Source organism: Petaurus breviceps, unplaced genomic scaffold, assembly GCF_028583685.1.
Source record: "Petaurus breviceps papuanus isolate PSGF00001 unplaced genomic scaffold, PetGlider_PUasm1.0 98, whole genome shotgun sequence".
Lineage (NCBI taxonomy): Eukaryota > Metazoa > Chordata > Mammalia > Diprotodontia > Petauridae > Petaurus > Petaurus breviceps.
Genome location: NW_027187460.1, coordinates 29,594,859 through 29,608,491, shown reverse-complemented (window position 1 = coordinate 29,608,491; position 13,633 = coordinate 29,594,859). Strand labels below are relative to the sequence as shown.

At 35.5% G+C, this 13,633-nt stretch overlaps 1 protein-coding gene across 4 annotated transcripts in view; it reads right to left on the bottom strand.

The window, feature by feature from the left end:
* Positions 1-13,633, bottom strand: part of TMEM65 (transmembrane protein 65) — a 62,461-nt gene that overhangs the window by 17,504 nt on the left and 31,324 nt on the right. For 2 of the 4 annotated variants that reach the window (XR_011167002.1, XM_069081049.1), the window contains exons 3-4: positions 5,580-5,675; positions 4,068-4,112 (exon numbers count right to left, since the gene is read on the bottom strand). Coding sequence is in view for 3 of the 4 variants with exons in the window: in XM_069081049.1 (XP_068937150.1) it covers positions 4,068-4,112; positions 5,580-5,675 (141 nt within the window). In the remaining variant the exon portion in view is untranslated. The remainder of the gene's footprint in view (positions 1-4,067; positions 4,113-5,579; positions 5,676-13,633) is intronic. The other 2 variants (XM_069081050.1, XM_069081051.1) reach the window with 1 other exon arrangement.

The following is a 13,633-nucleotide window of genomic DNA, read 5'->3' as shown; positions in this document are numbered from 1 at the left end:
CAAAGCAGTGGAAAAGACTCTTTGAATTACAGAAATATAAATTAAGTCAGCTTTAGTCCATTAATCATTCGTCTTCCTTAACTAGATTCAATACTTCAGTATTAACATTTTAAGGAATTCATGATGTTATAAAAATGGGAATACTCAAAATCACTGAATTAAAAGCTAGAAGAAAACTCAGAGTCCATCTACTCCAAACTATTATCCAAAAAGAAGAAGACATCCTACAACACACCAGAAAAGTGGTCAGCCAACCTCTGTCTGAAATCTCCAACAAGAAGAAAGCCATTCCCTGAGAAGGCAGCCCATTCCACTTTGGGGGCAGCTCTAATTCTTAGTTTTTATTTCAAATCTAAGTTTGCTTCTTTGAAACTTAAAACCATTTTTCCTATTTCTACATTTTCATCAACTGAATCTTACTGGAGAAGGGAGGAAAGGCTGAGAGGAAGAAGTATACAAACTGGGCTAGAAATGAATGATGGGTTCAGGAAGGAGAACAGAAAAAGAAACTGACAGATGAACTTAGGACAATAAAGACAACCATGGTTCTTATAAAAAGAACAAAATAAATTAATTTAGTCACTGACAATTAAGCACCAATACATTGTACTAACTGTATCAGCAGTACCAAAGTACTAAAATCCCCAAACTTTTTATGAAAAATATCTCTTATAAGAGATGAGGTCCACATGAGGTAACAATGGAATTTATGGAGCCAGGTGAAACTGCCTCATAGGGGATATTTTATAATTTGTGCTTCTTTCACCTGAATTTCCAAATAGAGTTATAATAGTTACAAATACATATCTTAACATTTAATTTAAGTTTTTTTGGTATAAAGGATGTCTCTCTGGGAAAGAGGAGAAGGGCAAACAGGAGAAAATCAAGGTGTTATAAAAAATGCCAATAAAAATCTATTTTAAATTTTTAAGAAAGGATCAGTAAGTCGATTTATTTTAAAATGGAATCAAAAGTACCCTCAAGCAAAATAACAAAGAGTGGCTTTGAAATCTTAACTATACAATATCTTTATATTTATTAATCAAGATGGTTATTCTTTAAAAGAAGTTTAAGTTTTATTAATAATAAATAAGAAAAAGAACAAAATTGTTTGGGGAAACTATTTCCTTATTACTTTCAAAAATAAGGGAGTTAGTCATTTTGGTAAAAATACTTTATGCAAGAATACAAAGGATAGAGATAAGGAAAGAGGAAAAAAGAATTAGGGTTGCCATATCATATATTACTTAATTCAATTATCATTTATCGAGCATCTATTATGTGTTAGAATAGTATTAGACCCTGAAGACAAAAAAAATAAACAAACTTGCCTTCAAGCTTACAGGGAAAGGAAAGGAAGGGAAGGGAAGGGGAGGGGAAGAGAGGGAATGGAGGGGAGAGGAAGGAAGAGAAGGAAAGGGAGCAAGTGGGTGTGAAGACAACTTGTATACCAATAAGTATACACAAAATACAGAAAGGAGTAAATACAAAGAAATGAGGGTGAGGAGCTGAAAGCACCAACACCTTGGGAAGTGGGGTACAATAAAAAAAGGCCTCTGGTAGAAAAAAATCTCTCTCTCCTGGTTTTCCTGCTACCTATCTGACTGCTCCGTCTCAGTTTCCTTTGCTGGATCATCATCTAGACAACATTATCTCACCATAGGTGTCCCCTCAAGGTCTATCTTGAACCCTCTTCTCTTCCCCCTCTATACTACTTCAATTGGTGATCTTGTCAGCTCTCATAGATTTAATTACCATCTCAATGCTGATGATTGTCAAATCTACCCATCCTGCCCAAACTTTCTACTGACCTCCAATCTCCTATCTCCAACTGCCTTTCAAACATCTCAAACTTGATGTCCAGTAGACATCTTAAACTCAACATGTCCAACTGAACTCCTTATCTTTCCCCACCAAACCTTCTCTACTTTTAAACCTTCCTATTACTGTCAGAGGCACCACAATCCTCCCAGACTCCCAGCTTATAATGTAGGAGTCATCCTCGACTCCTCACTACTTCTCACCCCGCCCCCATCCAATCTATTGCCAAGGCCTATCGATTTCACCTTTGTAACATCTCTCAATTACATCCCCTTCTCTCCTCTGATATTGCCACAACCCTGGTGCAGGCCCTCATCACCTCATACTTAGGAGTACAATACTGTAATAGCCTACTGGTGTGTACACCTGCCACAAGTGTCTTCCCACTCCAACCTATCCTCCATTCAGCTGCCAAAGTAATTTTTCTAAAGTACAGGTCCAGCCGTATCATCCTCCTAATAAACTCCAGTGACTCCCAAATACAAAATCCTCTTTTGGGCATTAAGAGCTCTCCATAACCTAGGCCTCCCCCTATTTTTCCAGTCTTCTTTCCCCTTTCTCTCCAACACATACTCTTTTATCCAGTGACATCGGCTTCATTTCTATTCCACAAACAAGATATTCCATCTCTTGGCTCCAGAAACGTTTTTCTGGCTGTCCCCCAATGCCTACCATGTTCTCCCTCATCCTGGATCCTAACTAAAAATCTCACCTTCTGTTTTTTTGATAGTATTTTATTTTTTTCCCCAGTTACATGTCAGGAAAATTTTTAGCATTCATTTTTACAAGATTTTGATTTACAAATTTTCCTTTCCCTCCCCTCCCCTCTTCTGCAAATGGTAGGCAGTTTGATATAGTTTATACATGTGCTACCATGTTAAAATATTTTCATATTAGTTAAAGCTGTGAAAGAAGAAACAGATCAAAAGGGGGGAGGGAACCATGAGAAAGAATAAAGCAAGTGAAAAAATATACTTCAATCTGCATTGTGTCCATCAGTTCTTTATCTGAATGTAGACACCACTTTCCTTAGTGGAGTCCTTTATACTTGTCTTGGACAATTGCATTGCTTCAAAGAACTGTCATTCATAGTTGATTGTCACACAATGTTGCTAATGAAATCCCACCTTACAAGACCTTCCTAACCCCTTTTAATTCTAGTGCCCCCTCGCTTAACTATTTCCCATTTATCCTGTATATAGCTGGTTTGCTTGTCTTCTCCATTAGAATGTAAGCTCCTGGAGGGCAGAGGGACTGCCTTTTGCCTCCCTTTTTATCCCTGGTGCTTAGCACCCTGCCTTGGAACATCATAGGCACTTAATAAATGCTTATTTGTTGACAAACTGAAGTAACACCTAAACTATTCTTTGAAGGAAACTAAAAATTCTACGAGGCAAAGATGAGGAAAGAAGAGCATTCCAGGCAAAGGGGACCTATACAAAAGCACAGAGTTGAGAGATGGAATGTCTATGTTACAAAGTATTGTACTCCATTAACCCCTTTCATTTAGTCTGCTAATAAATGAATTTCCTAAGTCATCAGGACTGCTTTAAAGCCTTTGGAAAAAAAGCCATTCAATAATTCAGCTGTTTTATTGATTACTGTTACATCAAACTGCAATATTTAACTCAAAATTTCAACTTTTCTAAATTCATTATCAAATGTGAAATAAGCATCTTTCCCAAGGCATGAGACAAACATCTAGATTTAAATCCCAGTTCCAGCCTTCCTAAAACCAACTCTTTAATATTTTCCATACAATAATATACTTTGAGTCACAAGCTTGTGCAAGGAGGCTTTCTCTAGTTCTCTGAGCTCACTCCAACATTTTCTTTACTAGTGCTTTGGGGAAGGACTTCCTATCAAAGAACAGTCTGCATATCATTATACTTCATATGCACAAGTCCTATGATTTCTAATTCATTAAAAAAGATGGACCTATTAACAAAGAGCAAGTAAATGCTTTTCCTATTGAACTAAAAAACTCTCTACCACCAAAGCAATTTTCCCCTCTAAAAGATAGCTATACTTAGAGTACTTTAAACTCAAGCTTTATCAATAAAATGCTCCATAGTATTGTGATAGCTCTTAACAAGAATTACAGATCTTGTACATCAGTACAATAAGTACATATCCTGCTGTGATATACATAGTATATATTTAATTCACTAAAATCCCTTCTGCTACTGAAGAAAAAAGCCATTAAAATCTAGAAGATATATATTCAACATTTATAGAACTATTACCATATCTCAGCTGTGCCTGGGAAGGTGGTGGAGCCTCCAATTTTTCTATGGGGAAAAAGCATATGATGCAATTAGTTACTATTTCATACATTTCTGATTTCAATGTTGTATGAAACATTTTCTTTTTAATAGCAGGAATTTACAAAAGAGGAAAATTCTGAATTGACTTTTATGCTACATTTCATTGAGTTAAACAGTTATATATATTATTATTACAATTATTATTAACAGCTTGACAATGATAATTCACAGTGCTAGGAAATAAGAATGATCCCAAATCTACCTCATTCTATGACCTCTGGTTAATTATTGAGGTCACCTACAAAATGAAGAAGCTGTGTTCAACAATTAGTGTTAGACACACCACAAACTATTCACAATTATATCAGATCTGAGGATATTAATGATTTACAAAATATATGTCTACCTTAAAAGCTATCTTGGAACTTTTCATACATTTCTAAAAAATACAGTATTAGAAAAGAAAACACATCTTTGGGGTAGCCTTAATAACAGCCATAGAATACACTGAAAATAATTTATAACAACGGTAACATTCCTAGATCTGTGCCCTATCTCTTACTTTTTTTACCTTGATAAAATCAAAAGAATCAGTTTATGGACAAAAAGAAATAAAATAGTTTTCTTCAAAGAGCTAAGAAATTTGCAAATGCTAATTAATATTTCTAGTAACAGCACTAATACACTAGTGTACAACAACATATTTGAAAATTAAACAAAACTCATTTGATAAAAGCTGGAACAAATGTTTAAAATATTCTCATCAAATATAAAAACTACATGATTACTCTATATGAGCAAAAGTAGCAACCTGTCTACTCTGAAATAAGTAATGATTTCACCAGCTCTAAGATCAAAACAAACTGTCATACAATGGTGGAGAAAAATCACATTATTCATCTACCAACAACAAAAAGAATGAGCTTAGAATAAACATGAGAGAACTGTATTAAAATTATGATTTTCTTTTAAAGATTTAACTCTGCTTTAAAGGAGATCTATTGCACTGTAATGAAAAATATAAACAGAAAAACACTAACTGGGCTGATATTTTTCTAATATAGCAATTTAGTTTCAGATAAGGGAAGATTTTAAAGAATTCAAGTAAAAATTAAGTAAATAGGATAGACCCATATTACAAGACAGTAAGGAAGCAATATAACATTTATGGCTTCATACTTCACTAAGAATGATAAGAATATCACTATGCAAAAGAAGGTACAAAGAGATTCACCAATAGTCAACTTGCTACCAAATCAGTTGGAAACCAAAACTAGAAATATAATTTTTAATGTTAGAAGTACACTGGATATCACAGAATTTGGAATTAATCAAGGTTTTATTCCCTGCAAGCTCTCTTTTACCAGTAGACCACAACCTACTTTCAAAACATGCAAACATTTCTTCTGATATGTTTTTCAAAATATAATTTACCCCAGTAGTCCATAAAGCTTTCTGTGAAATAAACATGCAAAATAAATGGTTACATACCAGCGCTATCTGTTAGTTGCAATACTCTCATCATCACCACAGTTCTGACACTGTGAGGAGAGGTCCTTGACAGTTGACTGGAACTTCTTGGAATACCTAAAATTCAATAAGCATGGCCTTTCCAATGGAATGAGAATATACAGAGTCCTTGGCTTCCATCTCTTCAAACTGCCTGAATATTGAACAAATTAATGTGTTCTATATTGTGTGAAAAGAAAGTGTAAGGGACAGGTTTATGAACAAATGTGTAGTAGTAAAGAGAAGATGTTCCTCTAATAATTCTTCTTTCCCACTACACATAAGGATCTGAAAAATAAAGGTAATGGGAAAATCAAAGATGGGGATGGGGCACTGGTGGGGAGAAAATAAATACTGCAAGGAAAATAGAGCAAAGGTAAACTGGCATACAGATGAAACAAAACCATGATTTAGAATAGATTGTATCTCTTGTCTAAAGGACTTGCTGAGAAATAGTAAGCAAAGTAGAATGATGATTTCTAATTAAGTGGAAGAAATTTAGTTAGAATAAATTTATAGATATTTACAGGATTTGTGATTTCATCAGTGTGGGTCCTACTCCCAATTGCTAAACTGTTACAACTTGGCAGAGAGTCTTTGAGACTTGATAGAGAAAAAATTCAACACCCTGCAGTCAATCTGGTGCAAAGCCTCTACAAAATGTGTGGACCTGTCACTGACATGTTCCAGAAGCCTTTTTGTTTGATAGAATCTACATAAGTTTGTGCTCTATAGACACAGCCTTCAAGAACTAAACTTATCTATGGGCCCAATGAGGCATTAAAAGTAAGATATTAGAGATGAATCCATAAATATGAATTTTTAAATAACAATTTACATTGTAAGTTTTGAAGATTTGAATGCTATATATAAACTAGCCTGTGCATGTTGAATGTTTTGTCTTAACAAAAGAGAAAAAAAACCTTCAGAATATCTGATTTAATTCCTAGTTGATAACCAACCCTGATTTTATCTTTCATTTCAAAAACTGGAAAACATATAACTCATGACAGAAATAAGAGTTACTTAGAGATTAAACATGTACTAGAATTCTAAAATATGCCCTAAAGACAGACCAGTCATAGATGTGATCTACACTGAAACAGATCCAAGAAAAACTAGTGTGATTTTTTTTTAAATAGGAGTAAAGATAATAAACAAACAAATACTAACTTTAGAGGGGCTCAATTCTAAAACACATTATACATTGAGAGTTTTCAAATCTAGTACTTCTTTATTTTTTCTGTCTGCCATTTTTCTATACTAATACTACTACTATACTTACATAATTTCTCCTTGGTACTTCCACTATAAGAGGGGGTGGGGGCGGGGCAGATATAAAGAATAAGTTATATGTGAATTGGGATCCTAGTCCACTTCTACCCTGAAGAACATTCATTAACTCTCATGTGTGTTTTCTAAACAACAGACATATATAGTAATGAGTGGCGAACTTCAACAACAAAAAAAAGAGAGGGAGAAAGAGAAATGGGGAATATGATATGTGACTAAAAGGTAATGATTTCTTTTTTTTCCAAGTTTCTTCAAGAGCCTTTGTTCTCAGGGAAGAAGACTCAGGCAATTCCATGAAAATAGTGTTTAAGTCTTCCTATTCAATCTAAGAAACATTGGTAAAGTGCCTACTATAGGCCAGGTAAGGTACTATACACTAGAGATACAAAGATGAAAACAAAACAGCCCCAGCTCTCAAGAAGCTTACATTCACCTGTGGAATGAAGGTTAGGGGGAGGGATGGAGGAGCAAGTATGGCGCAGGAAAGAAATTAAGTATACTGAGGGGAAGGAAGGGTAAAAGTCCAAATAAGGTGATAAAAAGACAAAGATAAGGTGAGAAGCTGCCAGGTCAGGTTAGTGGAACAAATATTTATGATTCTCTATCCCAACTTCCTTCACAGGCATGTGGCTTCAATTTAATAAACTCCTCCATGTCCCAGAAAAACAAAGTATTTTCTGCTTAAATAAGCCTTTTTTGCTGGCAGCTCAATTGCTGTTTCAAAGCAGAAAAGGGGAAAGAAGAGGAAGGGGAAAAGGGGGAGAAAAGATTTATTAAAAAACATATTTCTTAATTTTCTTCTCCATATAAGGAGGTGCAAAGGAAAATATGCAAGTAATTCAGTAACAATGTCACACTAGAACTTTATTATATTCAAAACAAAATTTGGGGGGACCAGATTTGTGGTTTCATTAGTGTAGATAATACCATGTGTGGAAACTCCCTCTACTGATGCAGACTGGTATAAATTAACATTAGAAATTAGAGAGCTGATAACCTATTTAAAAGACACACTTTATTAAATAATGCTTTGTACTCAATAGAGAAGAGTACTGAAGTAAAGAAAAAGAACACTAGATTTGGAATCACAGAATCTTGGCTTGGCTGTTTATTACTGATAATCATTTAATATCAATTTGAACCCCAATAAGGGCCAGAGCCTGAACTAATCAATCAAAAGAAGAGCCTGGACCTAACAGCTTCTTTGTTCTCTGAATAAACTCAAAGAATATCTCTTCCTATGTCAACAAGGCCAGATGGGGCTGACTTAAGAGCATTTTTTTTCTGTTTATGCACATTAAGGATGAGACCCTTAACCTGAGACACTACCTTGAATAATGGAACTTTTTCTTATCTTAATATTTTATGGACATATGCTATGTTATGTCATGTTAATGGTAAAGAAAACACAGATATCTTGGGCAGTACTTTCAACTGACACTTTATCAACTCTCTTATCTTATTGTATTTACCACCTATTCCATTAAGAAAATTCTTTTCTCATAATATGGTTAAACATATGGAGATCATAAATTTGAGTGACATAGAGATGCTGAATTGGGACTGTTCTAAAACATATGTAAAGCTGGTCATTCTTTTATCACAATCTGAATGTATGTTTTGACTCCATACAGCTTATATCTGCTAGCTTTAAGGGAATAAACAATATGAATTATATATCACCTAGACTGCCTCCTTTAAGCAAACTTTCAGGTTGACACTACCAACTGTGTGACTTTAGTCATATCACTTGGGCTTCCGTTTGATTATCTGTAAAATGAAGGCATTGGACTAAATGACCTCTAAATTCCTCTTCAACTTTTGGGATTGAAGGAAACTTCAGGGGTCAGCTTGCCTGAAGTCTCTTCCTATTCTACAATGTCTTCAGCAACATCCCTGACATGTATTCAGACACCCTTTGCTTAGGCCAATAGATGGAACCCTGCCAGGAGGGTTGGACTTGGAATCAAGAAAACCCAAATTGAAATCTTGCCGCAGACACTTACTAACAGTGATCCTGGGCACATCACTTACCTTTTTTTTTGGACCTTAGTCTTCTCTTCCACAAAAATGATGATAATAATAGCACCCACCTCCCGAGGTTGTTATGAAGAGAAAATGGGATAACATCTAAAGTACTTTGCAAACCTTAAAGAGCTATATAAATGTTGACTAGCTTATAGTAGTAGTATAGTAGTAGTAGTAGTAGTGGTAGTAGTAAACAAGAATATCTAGATTTGATTGCTAACTCTACAATTGCACCAGCTCAGAAGCTTACTTAACAAGTGACTTTACTTGTCAGAGCCTCAATCCCCATCTCTCTAAAACAAGACTATTAACTATTACCATTTCACTGGGCTATTGTTAGCCAAAGTACTTTCTAACTGAATAGCACCATGTAAAATATATGCAATTAATCCAATAATGTGAATTTCTTCGTGAAGCAGACATTTACAGATAGCCAGATAGGTAAATTATTTTTATGAAACCAAATCTGCCCCTTTCTAACTTCTCCCCATTTGTCCTAGTTTTACCCTTTGGAGATACATAAATTAATTTAATTACCATTTCTAGATTGCAACTCTTTAAATATTAGTGTATATTCACATTTTTAAAAAAGAGTGGAAAGAGCAAAGGACTTGGAGACAAAAAACTTAGGGTCTACCACTCACCAGCTAAGTAACCTCAAAGTCACTAAATCTGAGTTTTACCCTGGGCTTCTATAACTTCACCATCCTGATTATCCTTCAGTCCACTTAATAGTTCCTGTACAGTCATCTTCCTCCCACCCAAGACTGTGTATGCCTCATCATCTAATTTTTTTCTTTTTAGTTCAATCACTTCTATACATTTCTATATCACTTCTAAATCAATACTAGCAATAGTAGCAGTGTAGCTACATTTGAAAAGTAGTTATATACCAAATAGAACTATACAAGGAAGAAAAAAGTCTTTTAAATCTACATATCCACTTTTATTCTCTCTCTCTGCACTTCAGTCCTACATTTCCAACTTTCTACTAGATATTTCTACCTGTGCATTCCTCTAGCAACTCAAATTCAACATGTCCAATCTGCATTCATCTTCTTTCCTCAACCTGCCCTTTTTACAATATCTCTATCTGGGCTGATGCCATAAGGTCACCTTGCCATCATTATTGACTTTTCCTTTTCTCTCAAACACCCTCCCCCCCATCCTACTGATGGTAAACTGTCTTTCCACAATCACTCTACATCCATTCCCTTCTACCTACTCATACCTCCACCACCCCAGTTCTGGCCTTCATTTTTACTGTTTAGACTACTATAGTAGCTTCCTATTTCCTGTCTTCAATCTCTCCCCACGTCCAGATCATTTTTCATATATAGCCAAAATAATCTTCCTAAAAGATACCTCGTTCAAAAGCCTTTGTCAGCACACCAGGAAGTAATTCCAATAGGCAATCTCTTTATCCTGGAAATATCTTTATAAAGACTTCAACAATCAATAGACAGAGTGAGGGGACTGGACTAGCTGTGCCAGCCTAACTTTCCAACTTTACTTCACATTATTCTTCTTTTTGTATTTCATATTCTTTCCAAATTGAAGTTGTAGGTGTTTCCAAAATTCACATCATCCCCTCCAGACATTCCAACTGTCCCCCATGCCAAAAGAAGTACTCCTTCCTCATTTTTGCCTTTCAGATTATCTCTTAAAGGCTCAGCTAGTCTTAAAGGCTCAGCTTAAAAGGATTGCCTTGAATAGGAAATCTATCCTGATCCTACAGTTGAATATGTTCTCCTCCTTCTTAAATTTAAAGCATTTTGCAAAGATCTCTTCCTTTGCCTCCATCACATACTATCTGGTATCATGCTTATCCCATGTACCAAACAATCCCCTCCCAATTCCCCAAAGTAGGAAAAAAGCAACCTGAGGGCAGGGAACAAACTTTATTTTTACATCCCTAGGACTTTGTATAATATCCTTGAATTGAATTTCCTTATCTAGAGGGAAGAAATCAATGAGAACTTTGAGAAACAAAATAAACATAGCAGGGAAGCACGAAAGGGTCGTGCTGGAGAACTTCGATTATCTAGAGATCTGCTGGAGCCTGTTTGTCTTTCTACTTAGGCAACAAGATGGAATAGTAGAGTACTAGGACTCAAGTCCTTAGACACTTACCAGATATGTGACCCTGGTCAAGTCATGTAGACTTTATTTGCATCAGTTTCCTCATTTGTAAAATGAGGATAATAATAGAAACTGCCTCCCAGGGTTGTTGTGAGGATCAAATGAGATATTTGTAAAGTGAAGAGACAGTACCTGGCACATGGTAGATACTTTAGAATGCGCATTTACCTCCCTTTTCCCTCCCTAAAAGAAGATGGGCTAAGAAATTCAGAACTTGACTTAATTATAACTTCATCCTAAAAAGGCAGAGGAAAAGACAAGGAACTGCTATCCTGGGCATGATTCTGATCAACAAAGAGGGACTGATGAAGTAGAAATAACAGGAACCTTGGAGGCAAGTCACTACTCCACTGAGTTCATGATGACTATCTGTGCAAAATCTGACATACTAGCAATCAGATTTCAAAAAGATCCACAGAAAGGGTAGATAGGATCCAAAGGATTAATATATTAGAGTGAGTGACTATTCAAGCGTTACTCAAGAATAAAATCCTGTATAAGAAAAAACTATTTCAATGAGAAAGAAAAGAGAAAGCTACCTAAAGAGACCTATGTGACTTCCCTGGAAACTTATTATCCAACTCAACTTTTAAAAAGACATGTACAGAACACAGAAGCAAGGGGCAAGTAACTGAAGTCAAATATACAAGAATAGCACAGTCATGTAAGAAATTCCAAGAGCACTTAAAATCCAGGAAGATTCAAGGTTGGAAACAAATGCCCAAGTCAATAAAGAGGAGGACTTGGTTTTGTTTATTTGTTTGTTTTAGGCTCTTTATGATCAAGGGGAAGATCAAAGTCATAGGACCAGTACACGTGTGGATGTGATTACTGGGGTAGGAGAGTGAGGTTAAACTATTTGGCTCTTATATTGTTCCTGGGTTGTGGTTTTTTTTGTTTTTTTTTTTTCCTGCTGAGGAAATATTTGGAATGGGATGGAGGAGACAGAGAGGGAAGAGAATGGTGAAAAAGGAATAAAAACCCAAGATAAATAAGGAGACAGTAAAGCATCATTTGGTAGACTTCAATAAGTTCAAGCTGCCAAGCCCAGATACACTATAGGCTGGGGATGTGATTGCTGAGCCTCCATGTATGATTCTGCAAATACTCTGGGAAACAGTAAAAATGCTTCAGTACTGGAAAAGGAAAGATGCTACAATTCTGTGATTTTGCCAAGCTCATTTCCTGGTATGACAATGAGGTATAGCAACTGTATACTGAACCTCATGGTCTATATGGCCTCCCAAGAGTAAAGTGGAAAGTCATGGATCTTCATCCCCAGTCAAAAAGAGTTCCACCACTGGAGAGCCAAATCCCTAACCTATGTTCCTATACTGGGGATCCTATGTCCCATTCACATCTTTGCCCCAAAGCACCCCTGGAGTAGTGGGGAGAAGCCTAGAGTTCTATATTGTGTACTATCAATTAAGTCACCATATTCAGTACAAAAAAAAGGCAAAAAGGTAAAATCCCAAACTGAAAACCAGGGAATTTTGCTTTAATTTCTAGCAAAATTCTAGAATACACTAATAATGGGAACACTTTGTGAACACTCAGAGAAGCAGTAATGATTAAAAGCCAGCATGGATTCATCAAAATAAATCATATTAGACCAAGGTCATTTCAATTTTTTGATAGGCTAACTAGACTAGCAAATCAAGAAATGGAATGAAATAGACACACTATACCTGGATTTCAGGAAAGCATTTGGTAAACTTTCTCATGCTATCTATCCTTGTGGACAAAAAGGAAGGATGAGACAGCAAAGTATAGTGGATTCAGAATACAAATGGTTGAATGGCCAGGGTGGGCAGAACAAGGCTCAAAGAATGGAAGATGCAGTGAAGCAGATTTAAGCTCAATTTAAGGGAAAACTTGCTAATTCTTATAATCATTTTAAAGTAGAATGGGCTTCCTGAGCCACTTCCCACCCCAACCTGTTCTGCCCTCCAAATCACACCACTGGAAGTCTCTAAGCAGTCACTGGATGATAATTTTCGTGTTTCAGAAAGGATCCCTTGTTAGATATAGATAGCATAAGATGACCACAGAGTGCCTTTCAAACTCTAAAGGTCTAATTTTGTTCAGCATTTGAAAATGCTGAATTTGAAAATATTTCACTGTATTGACAAGTATCCCAGAACTAATATGGTCATACATTTGGGGGTTTTGAAATATTAATGACAACCCATGATTACTAGTCTCCTGGTCCGAGAGAAGTAAAATACTCTGGAGAAATAAGGAAGTAGTAAAAGTGATAATGAAATTTCGGTGCACAATGAAGAAAATATAATGGTTTTCATGCTGAAACATTTTGATTATATAATAGTGGACTAATAGAAAGAAAACTGAACAAAGTTCAGAGACTTTGGTAGGCAGGATACTTTTGGTATTACATGAGGCAATTCATGTACTCAGGAACTTAGTTTTTCCATCTATAAAATAAAGATTAGAATTTCATAACCCACCTAACAGGGTTGATGTGAAAAAATAAGTTTGTAAGCTTTTAAGCTAAAATATTAGCTATTATTAATGTTTTATTACTGGATTTATTATTGTGATATAGTAGAAAA